General features: G+C 42.4%; 1 protein-coding gene across 1 annotated transcript in view; it reads right to left on the bottom strand.

Annotated features, from left to right (window-relative positions):
* The window catches only part of TTLL5 (tubulin tyrosine ligase like 5), a 126,804-nt gene that overhangs the window by 91,260 nt on the left and 23,201 nt on the right, over positions 1–12,343 (bottom strand). The window contains exons 13-16 of the mRNA XM_054162016.1: positions 8,326–8,407; positions 6,721–6,782; positions 5,754–5,845; positions 1,057–1,098 (exon numbers count right to left, since the gene is read on the bottom strand). Of these exons, the coding sequence (XP_054017991.1) occupies positions 1,057–1,098; positions 5,754–5,845; positions 6,721–6,782; positions 8,326–8,407 (278 nt within the window). The remainder of the gene's footprint in view (positions 1–1,056; positions 1,099–5,753; positions 5,846–6,720; positions 6,783–8,325; positions 8,408–12,343) is intronic.

A 12,343-nucleotide genomic window follows, 5' to 3' on the forward strand; every position in this document is an offset into this window, starting at 1 on the left:
AACTCCAAAATCTTGTTTCCTCTTCCACCCAGCTTATCTTTGAAAGCACAGATAAATCAAAACACTTTGGTCTATTTCCAGATTCTGCAAGCACCTCTGGGTTCCCACATCATGATTCTAATTATACTAAGCAGGGGGAGCAGCTGGCACAAAGATCCTTCCTATTCTTTATGAAATCTCATCATTCAAGACGACTTTTTTTTCTCTTGGCATCAGCTAGACTCGCACATAATGACATAAACAGCAGTGCACAGAATGAATTAGGTTCTCAAGATGATTCCATCTGTCCTACCTTCCTTCCTGCTGGGAAAATTTTTTCAAAAATATATAAAATTAAAATCATTGCTCCTACATTTGTGCAGAAAGCCCAGAAGCAAAATAATGCCTACCGTGTCCCCACGCAGGCAGGTGCTTAGAGTTGTAAACTAACATTGATTTGCCCATATGTCTTGCAAGGAGGGTGCCAAATATGACATTTGGAAAGGTGGATCAGTCTGACTTGCACTAACTGTACTTCTACATTTTCCCATCAAGAATCTCTTCTTATCTCTGTATCTGCTCTGAACCACTTCACTGCCAAATTCTTGTAGTTCCCTTCAGATGACTGTCTTTCAGACAATTATGACTTGTCTTCTGTCAATACAAATTCACCTGTGCTATCCTTTTCATTCAGACCTATTCCAGCCCCACTGCACACAAGACAATAATTCTTCCCTTTCAGCGTGACACTCCCATTCCTGCTGCTTTCACCAGCTCTTCCTTTGGTTTTGCACTTACTTTTCAATGACCTACCAAATCCTGTACTGCCACTGTCTTCATTTGATGAGTGGAGCAACAGTGTTAAACATCTCTATCCAATTTCTTTGAAATGTTTAAGGGATTTAACCCAGCTGCCCTTGACTCCCAGCACACCTCACCTACTCTTTCGTTAAGCTGCTAGAGTTTGGGGTTTTTTTTCCAACCTTTGTTCTATGGAAATTGTGCCAAAAACATTGTACAAGGTAACATTTGAAATTGTGTTCCTTATACTGGTGAAGGGAGCCAAAGTCTACTTACCAGTCTGAGGTTTGCTGTTTGTGACTGCGCAGACACAGGACGCTGCAAGAGACACACAGAGAATAAAAACCTTTTGTCTTCTCAGATCCTATCAGCCCTGCCCAAGCTGCAGAACTCACAATGACCCTAAAGCAAAAGGGTAGAACTGAATTCCAGAGGTACAGCTAACAGCCTCTGTCATCTCAGTTCAGGTATTCCTCATATACTCCACAGCTGCATCCTGTCCCCATTCCAGATGCAGCACTAATTCTAACCTTGGATATGCTCAGCTGTGCAGACTGCATCTGGACATACACAGAATTTTCATAGAATCACAGAATCATTAAAGCTGGAAAAGAGCTTTAAGATCATAGTGTCCAACTGAACTCTGTAGAAATTCACATGTTTGTAAGATCAGAGTTACCCCAAGGAAAATACTTGCTATGTTGTGGTTCAGGCCCAGCTGTCAGCTCAGCCCCACACAGCTGCTCATGCAACTGCTCCCACAACCCCTGGTGGAGTGGGAAAGAAAATCGTGAGAAAAAGGCAAAGCCCTGTTGTTTGGGATAAGGAGAGTTCAGCAGAACAGCACAAAGGAGGGGGTAAAAACCCAATCAAGAAGAACAACCATACTAATGAAATAGCATCTGAAGTGAGTGAGACAAAACAGCACTGACTAAGATGGTTCGGCCCTTCAGCCTGACCCTGCCCTGACGGCCACGCCTTGGCCCTTCAGCCTGCCCCTGCCCCACCATTCCACAGCCACCTGCTCAAAGCACCTGCACCCATTCCCTTATCAAGCAGGCATGACACTAGTATGATATCAAGTACCCCACTGGCTGGTTCAGCTACCAATCCTGCCTGTGGCTCCTCCCAGCTTCTTATGGGGGAAAACAAATTTAAAACCCACAAAACAATAAATAAAATATCCACCAAAACCCTAATGACTGAACCCTATCCTAGCTGAACCCAGGACAGATAGGTATGAAGGAGAAACAGATGTTGTCAAATAGAATTGTTTACAGAACCCAGGGGACTGAAAAAAAAAAAAATAGTAGTAAAACCCCTGACATTCCAGAAGCTATTCACTTAAATATCTCAATGATATTCCATATATTGTGGTAAAAACAAGATCATAGAATCATAAAATGGTTTGGGTTGGAAGAGATCTTTGCAAAAAAAATATCACCTAGTTCAACTTCCCTGCAGTAAGCAAGGACATCTTTAACTACATCAGAGCATGTTCAATCTGACCTTGAACTTTTCCAGGGATAGAGCTTCTACCACCTCTCTGGGCAACCTCTTCCAATGTTCCATAACTCTCATGGCAAAAAATTTCTTCCAGATATGCAGCATAAATCTCCCTCATTTAGTTTGAAACCATTACCCCTTGTCCTGTCACAACAGGCCCTACTAAAAGGTCTTGCGTTTTCTTGTAGGCACCCTTTAAGTATTGAAAGGCCACAAGGTGGTCTCTGTGGAGCTTTCTCTTCTCCAAGCTGAGCAACCCCAGAACTCTCAGCCTGCCCTCATAAGAAAGATGTTCCATCCCTCTGATCATTTTTGTAGTCCTCCTCAGGATTCAATACATGTTTTTCCTGTGCTGAAGACTCCAGAGCTGGCTGCAGCACTCTTAGTGAAGTCTCACCAGAGCAGAGTAGAGGGGGAGAATCACCTGCCTTGACCTGCCAGCCATGTTTCTTTTGATGCAACTCAGGATATGGATGGCCTCTTCAGATACAAGCACACATTGTCAACTCATGTCCAGCTTTTCACCCACCAGTATCCTCAAGGGTTTCTCAGCTCCTCTCAATCCTCTTATCCTCCAGTCTATATTATACCAGGGGCTAACCTGACCCACATGGCCTTGTTAAAGCTCATGAGGTTCACACAGGCCAACTTCTCAAGCCTGTCCAGGTCTCTTTGAATGGCATCCCATCCCTCAACTCTATCAAATGCATCACTCAGCTTGGTGGTGTCTGCAAACTTGCTGAGGGTGCACTCACTCTTACTGTGTAGGTCACTGATAAAGAAATTAAACAGTAGTAGTCCCAATACAGACCCCTGAGGGACACCACTTGACACCAATCTCCATTCAGACATTTAGCCATTGACCACTATTCCTGTGACCGTCCAGCCAATTCCTTATCCACTGAACAGTTTTATCCATCAAATCCATGTCTCTAATTTAGAGAGAAATATGTCATGAGAGACTGTGCCAAAGGCCTTACAGAAGTCCAGACAGATGACATTCACAGTTCTTCCCTTGTCCACTGAGGCAGTCATTCCATCATAGAAGGCCACCAGGTTGATAAGGCAGGACTCACCCTGGCTGAAGCCACAATGGCTTCCTGTCCTCCACATGCCTTAGCACAGCCTCTAGCGGCCTCTGCAACATGATCTTCCCAGCTACAGAGGTGAGGCTGGCAGTTCAGTAGCTCCCAGTTTCCTCCTCTCTACTCTTTTTAAAAATGGGTGCAATGTTTCCCTTTTTCCTGTCACCAGGGACTCCACCTGACTGCCATGGCTTTTCAAAAATCACAGAAAGTGGCTTGACAACTTCACCCAGTTCCCTCAGGACTCAGATGCATAACATCAGGTCCCATGGCTGGGCTGTCAGCCATGCCACCTTCTTACAGAAACACCCCTTAATTCTGGTGTTTCCCTGTAAACTCCTGTAATTTTGGGAGCCCCTGGCTCATCTCTAAGATTTCAAATGTTCTGCAGTGTACTCAGCAACAGGCTGAGGGCTCTTGCTAGCACAAGATGCTATTTAACATTCTAAATTAGGTGTAAAAACATCAGCAGAACGTCATAAAGTACCCTGCATTACTTTTCTGGCAACTGGTCTACAAGCAAGAACAGTTTAATGACAGGGATAGGTTCAAAAGAAAACTGTTACCATAGGAGCTTAGAATTTTCTTGCCTTCGGTGGTATTCAGGCTGCCTTCCTCCTCTCCAATGCCTAAGAGGAGCAAATGGTATAAGAAAGAATTCTCAGGAGACCTATCTATAATTTCTAGCTGTACCACTGCCAAGTTCTTCTCTACAGTTGGTCTACACAAAACAGGTCAAGGTCCCTTTATTGCTCAGGATTAATTGAAAGAGCTCCAACCCAAATCAACAATAAGTTACAAAGGAAGCAGCTAAATTGTTTATTTCCCTAGAGGGAGAAACGCTCAGAGAGTCAAACCAAAGAAATTGCACAAGGAACTCACAGCCCACTCTGGTGAAACTCTGAAAACACAATAACTATCTCATGACCAAGAACACTGGGGTCAGCATTTCTTTCCAAAGCAGCAACGTTTTCAATGATCATAGACAGCCTATGTGAACAATCAAAACTTGAGGCATCATGAAGGAGTTAAGAAAAACAAGTGTCCTTTGCAGCTGAGAGCAGGAACAGAAGTATCAAAGAGCCAACAGTTTGAGATAAGAGCAGCCCAAAACATTCTTAAACTATGGAAAGTTCGATACACCTATTTAGCCATGGGATTTCCATTTAGGTACTTAAGAAAAAACATGCTATAAAACTTTATCACTGGACTAGAAGCCTCTATCCTGGTAAACACAGCTAAGCGGGGGAAAAGTCCCAAAAGAGAATTTAATCTAATCTCATAACTGCTGCTCTGTCCTATAAATCTTTGCACATTTCAACTGGCCAGGCCCTTACACCTATTTGAGTTTCCTAAGTAAAATAACTCTGTAAGTGTAAAGCCTCCTTAAAATTCAATGGTTCTCAAGAGCTCAATTTTCTGAGACTGTCTTGTATAAGTTTTAAAAGATAAAAGACATCAAATCACCAGATCAGATGATCACACTACTCTAAGGGACTAAATTACCTTTTCTGGAATGGTTCCTGATTTATCTGACATAGCATCTGACTGCCACAAAAAGCATCTTTATGGTCAGAGAGTTTTGTATGAAACCTTATCTGTTAAATAGGCCTTTCAAGTTTTGGACTCACCCATGCCCCTCAAATCTCACCTTGCCAGCTATTCACTTCTCTCCCCATGACTCAAGAGGCCAAGCTTTACAAAAATGGTGCAATTTGTGCGAGTTTTCCCTGTACCAAAATGGACAGTGACTGGTACTCTGTCACTGAACAAAAATGACTTTTAGTTTCTTAATTGAACTCCTTCACAGGAGCACATGCATCAGCTGCAGGCAGTGTCAGGATACACTGTTTGACCATTTGCCTGAGGAGAAATGCATTTGAAAGACCAAATGACATGGGGAATCTCCCTGCCTTTCGCACATGTTCTGCTTCTGCAGGTATTTATGGAATCCATTTGGGAGCCAAAAAGAGATAGAGAACAACTACCCTTCAGTGTTGTAAGGCTAAAGAAAGCACTCTTTCAGCAGAAAAGGTAAAGGACAGTCACAGCCACCTGAGGCCTCAGTCCAAAGATCCACAGGACAGGAAGTAAAAGATTTCAGGAGTGAATAGGAAACAAGCCTTATATTTCAAATGCAAAAAGCCCTTTCTGCCTAGAAGAGGGTCTTGGAGATATAAAACTAAAGTTCTGACAGCTTGTTGCCCACAAGAAAAGTGGCTGAACAGTGCATGGCTTAGGTGAATCCCCAGCCTCTTCTGTAATTAGGCAAGAAATCCAAATAACCTCAGTCACTCACTGGTGCTCTTATCTGTGAGCCAAATTCAATGAGAATGACTTTCCTGCTATCCTCCTCAGCTCTGGCTCATTGAAGTCACTTACCTGCACCTTCTGATATGGATTTCTTCTGACAGATTCAGAGGAATGATAAATGGCCCGACTTGACCGCTGGCCTGGATCCTGGCACACGAAACCTACGGACATCAGGAGCAACATGAGAACTTTGAGACAGGCAAGTCCTGAAATACAAACCTAGCATCCCTGTTAATAATCTCAGTCTATACTGATCTCCTTATCCCAGACAAGGACAATAAAGCATACTTTTCTTTTTTTCATATCTTACTTTATTTAATCCCAAACTGCACATGGCATTGCATATTTTTAATAAGACCAGGACTTGCTTCAAAAAAATCAAGTCTTGACATCATTAAGACTGATCACTGCATAGCAACATGGAAATAGTCTCCATTTCTTACATACCTGAGCAGGCCACTTGATGACAATTCTGCCTTGTTTAGTACTAGGGGTAAGCTGAGTCAAGCATCTAACCCAGGATGTACCAGTGATGCCTAAAAGGTGCTGTGCACTATATAATCATAGTATCAGTCAGGGTTGGAAGGGACTACAAGGATCATCTAGTTCCAACCCCCCTGCCATGGGCAGGGACACCCCACACTAGATCAGGCTGGCCAGAGCCTCATCCAGCCTGGGATAATCATGCAGCTTTCACAAAGGTGACTCCACTTCAAACACAGCCTAACCAGAAACCACACATTCAAGCTGAAAAAAATGCATGAATACTGATTATGAGGGCTAAACAGGTCACCTGCCAAAAAGCAGTTTCTTCAAATATGAAAACAGGAACCCTTAATACCACCTATGCATCACAAACAGCCAGATTCTTCTGGGGCTGAAATGTCTCCATATAACTTTCCAGCCCTAAGTACAGTTGCTTTTCTTAACTAGAGTCCTCCACTATACTCATCTAATAACATACAGCTCATAAACCTATCATCTTCTATTGGTTTTAAAAGAGAGAAAGATCAAAGGAACTTTTTGTTACACTCACCTACAAGAGTGAACATATCTGAGAGCATGCTAGCTTTGATCTTCAGGTCCAAAGGAGCATCACTACCCCAACATGCAACAGAGGACAAGAGAAATTATTTGTCTGGTGTTAAGTGAGAGGAATGTACCAATATCCCAGATATCTTCCAATATAATTTCTTTGTATTGGTCCTTAACATAGATATAATCAACATGGGAGCCAAACTAGGTGATTTTCACACCCACAGGTAAAGATTAAACAGCAAGAGATTAATTTGTCCCTGTTTATCTTTTTTCACAGCTTTAATGTACTGCAGCAATGTATAGCCTTGTTTCTAGCCAAGCAGAGCTAAAATGCTTTCTTTGAATGTGTCTATGCTACATTTCATGAAGTAGACAGAGGTTGCTGTTGTAGAATCATTAAAAACCACCATTACCCATGCTCCTTCCACAGCAAACCAGATGGGTTAGTTCTAATGGATGGGAACAAATTATTAGGGAAGGTAGAATAGACATGAGTTGATATGAAGGGGTCAGACAGCAGGGACAGAGAGAAAGCATCCACAATTTTAGCCAGTGGAATAATTAATAAATACAGGTCACATCAGATAGGCAAAATTTGATTCCTTGGCAGCAGATAAATCAGCCATGTTCTACAGCACAGTGATATAGACACTAAACAGCTTGAATAAAGAAAATGGCAAACACAGCAAAGCAGAGAAAAGGACAAAGATGTGAGCTGGAAGTAGTAGTAAAGTAGTAAAGGATGCAAACAATTCCATGTCTATGTGTATCAGCACCAACCACCAAACCAGGAAACTGAAGGCTATGGAAACATTCCAGTTGTATCTGAAAACAAAATGGGTACCCTGGAAAGCTATGGTTATGATGAAAAAAACTCTATGCAGGACAAAGAAGGGGGATGGAGGAGGGGGGGAAAGAAGATCTAGAGGAGAGCCAGATATGGCTATTCCAGGAACATGTAACTTAAAGCTTGTTTACACCACCACACTGAAATATTACTCACACTTCTAAAAAAGTGTGTGGTGCATCTGTACTCCTGTAAAATTAAACAGCAGTCCAGAAAGCACACATAGTTGGAGATCTACAAAAACAAATCCTCAAGTTTCATCAGAGCCTGAGGGTCAGCACAAGGGCCAGGACAACACTCATTCCTTATATTTTACCTAAAGAGAGTACTAAATGAAAAATGTTGAGCTCAAGCATACATCTACATACTCAAGTCAAGCATAAAGTCTAAAATCTGCTTGGACTGCAAAATGGTTAAGTTTCTACTTAGCCAAGCAGATTTAAACCCTACACAATAGCCTGGAGAGTTTCAGAATTTGTCTGTGATGGAAGATTATGAAGTGTTAACAATGATGATGGCCTGTGGAGGAGAAATAATTAAAGAAAATGGAATCCCAACTGAGTTGTTTCAAAACTTACTGCTGCAGTAAGTTTGTTTATGCAAAGGGAAAAGCAAAGGACTATTCTCTCTGTCAGTTAGCAATGGAACAAATCCTCCTCTGGCATCATGGAATTGTGCCCTCCTAAGACCATGAGTTTCAGGAACAATCACCTCTAGCAGCAGTTTCAGCCTCACATGAAACTGGGAATCACTTACCAGGCCAATGATGGGGATAGGTTCACTTCCAACAGCCAGGGCTTGAGTGTGTCATCAATAAGGACATCAAAACCATACAGCTCTGAAAATACAGCAGACACTGTAAGTCTTCCTCACTGCACCACTGTACCTAATGCCCAACATTATATGCAAATGAACTCATAGAGACTATGTCAATCATGTTACATTCAGTGAACTATAATAATAAACCAGGTTGGAAGAGACCTTCAAGATCATCGCGTCCAACCCCTCAACCAAAACTCTCCCAGGCTGAACAAATAACAATAAAATGTTCCACAAGTGGGAAATTTCACTGCCTCAGAATCAAGATTAAATATATTGGGGAAAAAAGAGGAAAGCAGAAGTTTGTCTTGGGAAAGCATTATACAGAAACATAAACTCTTTGCTGTCCACAAACTGCAGTCCATGCAGAACTCTACTACTTGTTTTCACACAGAATTGACATGAGCACAGCAAGTCCTATCTACTACTTCCACTGGATCATGGAAACAACAAAAGTTTGTTCTCTTTTCCCCCTTTTTAAATCCCTATGTTCATTATTCCAGTCAGCTATAGAAAAGCTTGCTTCTTTCAAGCATCAGCTGCTTTTCAAACACTCATTTATGTTCTCCTGCAATGCCCCCACAGGTGTACAAGTGTCCTCTCCTTAGCAGCTCCTTCTTTGCAGCTCCATTTTCACAGACGACCTCCGAGCACTTCATTTTACTGACACCTTGCCACTTTGCTGCAAACCACTATGGAAATACCCATCCTTAGTTTTTAAAATACTCATAGCATACTACATCTGCTGGATGAGTTCTGCACTACACAGTTCAGATTGAAGCCAGTTTCCTATTCCAAGACTGATTTTCCTATTTCACTCTTTATACATGTTCTCTGTAGTTTGGAAAGAGCTGCAAGAAGGATGCTACACAAAGCTGATGGTAAATCAGAAGTTGGCATTAAGCCAATTCCCTCTTCCAGTATTAAGAAATACAGTTCATGATCATCAGGGCAACTTCTGCACACTTTTCCCAAACACCACAGAACAGGCAGGGTATTAGGAGAGAAGGAGGATTTCTGTGGAATTAACCAGTTCTCCAGTGCCTGGAATGAAAGCAGGAAAATTTCTTTGCCATGCTGCTTCTCTTAAATTCTGGCCTTGGCCTTTTGTTGCCTGACATTGATGCTGGCTCCAGGGAGCTGGATTGCTTGACAAGATATTCCCATGCAGAGAGCTCTGTGAAAGCTCATGCAGCTTAGGGGGAAGATAATGAGCTAGGGGGGGTGGAACTTGGAAGGGGAGGAAATGGCAGCAGAGTATTGCCTGCTCACTTTTCTAGACTGTGTAGCCAGACATTGAATGAGAAGCAAAACAGCAGAGAGTTAAGGAGTTGGTTAACTGAAGCTGAATCTACATTTGGCTCCCTTGCTTCCCAGATGGGAAAAGCTGCAGTACAGGGAAAAGGAGGAGGTGGGGATTAAGTATAAACATTAGTAAAGTGTTTTGACCAGGAGAAACTTCTGATTATTTGAAAACATTATTTCAAAATCTAATCTTTGGTGATGCCCTGTGACTCTTAATGGCATAGCAAACACCAGTGCACAAGTAGCTCATGTCTGAAGCAGAAAAGCAATGCCTGGACCTGTGGCAGCTGCTGGCCTGCGACCACCCAGTCCCAGTCAGGAAGTAGATCATTTTGTTTTGACTAACTGCTGCTTCTTTTGCTGTTGGCCATCCCCTCCTTCTCCCCCTCAAAGGACCTTTGCTAGTATTTTGGCTCCTCTGACTTCATTCTACTCTCTCTTCCAAACCACTTGCTCTTTAAACCTCTCTCTTTCCCATCCAGTTATTCAATTTCTTGGTCCACTATTACAAATACATATGGGAAACCTCTTGACTTGAGCTAGCCCTGACCATGCTTCTCATGCTTTGCACTCCTTGCCCTTGCTTCTGCCTTGTTTATTAGGCCATTAAGCTCTTCAGGGTGGCCTGTTGAGTCTATTCCATTGTTAAACACAGATATCTAATGCCATCTGCAATGCCTTAAGGCCTCCTAGAAAGAGTCTACTACTACTCCATAATGTTCCAAGTACTACTCCATAATGTTCCAAGTCTAATGTATTCTGAGTCACATCTGCAACCCCTAGACAGATGTCTCTGATACCTCAGGTCATCAGGAGATATGCAGTATTCATGTTCTGGTTAAAGAATCCAGCTTCACCAGTTCCCCTGTTGGGCTTAGCACAAAGGGATTCTCAAATGTGCATGGGATACTAAGGCACAAACAGCAGAAAAATTACCTGTGGTTTTTCAAGCTAGCCTAGAAATATGTCCTTGGCCTTCTTACATATTTGGAACATGCACTACCTAGATTGAACACAGAAGCATCCTCTCTACTGTGAAACTCTAATCTGTAAAAATAAATACACAGGGAGCACACAGAGGCAGAGCAAGGAGCATAGCAAGACCAGAAGCATATCCTCTGCAATCACCAACAAGACTATCACTTTCCTCTGTAGAAAGAAAATAGAAGGACTGACAGCAAAACAAATGCCTCAGGCTGTGGCAAAGGCAGAATTATGACAACTCACCTTGCACCATTATTGTTGTTAATGAAATAATAGAAGAAATTAAGGCACCAAGTTTCCAAAGTGCTTTTCCTTACTCCTCTCATCTTTCTACTACAATCCATAAAAATCCCTTGCAGTTTGCTAAAGAGATTGGAATTATATCAAGAGGTACCAGCTGTTGCCAAGACACAGCAGGAATAGCCTGCCTCTCCCCTTCAACCCCCATAGAGAAGTTACTGCTGACCAAGCTTCCCTTCCTCCCAGGGGAAGAGCTAGCTTCAGTCTAAAGTCTAAGAGCAACACTTCAGTCAGATATTTTTTTTGCCAATATCATTACTTAAGACTAAGAGGAAGGCTAGAGACAGTCTCAAGCATTATGGTTCTGGTAAACTCCTATGTATTCCAAATTCATCTTATAACCCTGTCACAAACTGCACTGGCACTCCTTTTCAGAAAATATCCCCAGGGAGCTTGTTATTCTCTCCAAGCCTAGAAACTAAGTCACAAGTGATAGCCTGGTAGTGCAAATAATGTTTCCATGAACTTGCACAGAAAGAATAAACTCAATTCCTAGAGGGTCCCTATAATTCTGGTCATTGTTTTCAGCTTGTTCACTGGGGAAAAAGCAGCTTCACTCCAGAGTATATATTCTGCAGTTGAATGGAGGTTACCAAGGGACACAGATACACTGAATTAAAGCTGCATAGTACACAACTCTTCTGCTTGATCACCTCATTTTAAGCAGAAGCATACTTACAGACATTCCTAACACAAGGAACTACACCTGTGCCACTGAAATTCAGGCCTTCCCTTTTCCTTCTTACTTTTCCTGTTCTTTATCCTGCAGATCATGCTTATAGACAGACAGCATGTATCAAGGAGTTGCAGCTAGAAAAGTTAATTAAAAGTGCTACAATTTCATCCAAAGCAGCAACCAGTCAATGAATGGGAGAAAGCCTCCTAAAACTAGAGTGATGGAGGTACTACAGAGCACTTTGTAAATGAACCCCATGACCTTATTCATCAGTGAAGTCCACCACTTTATCTAGTGATGCTACACATTCCTATGGCCAATCTCTCTTTCTGTGAACTCTGGAGATACTCAAAACCCACCTGGGTGCATTCCTGTGTGACCTGCCCTGGGTGATCCTGCTCTGGCAGGGGGGTTGGACTGGATGAGTTTTTGAGGTCCCTTCCAACCCCTAACACTCCGATTCTGTGATCTCATTGCCTATAGACTGGCTGCCTTCGTATGTTCTCAGGAGGGAAAAAAAGATGTTGCAACAGATCTTACAACAGACTCATTGTGCTTAGGAATTACAACCTCCACCATGCTGTGAACTTGCAAACCAAAAGCATCCAAGCTGTAGCTTATAAGATGTTCTGAACTTCTTCATTCCTGTGGTGGGTGGTGGAGTCGCCATCCCTGGAGGTGTTCAAGAGG

The sequence above is a fragment of the Dryobates pubescens genome, chromosome 5 (genome assembly GCF_014839835.1).
Source record: "Dryobates pubescens isolate bDryPub1 chromosome 5, bDryPub1.pri, whole genome shotgun sequence".
In the NCBI taxonomy this organism is placed as follows: Eukaryota; Metazoa; Chordata; class Aves; order Piciformes; family Picidae; genus Dryobates; species Dryobates pubescens.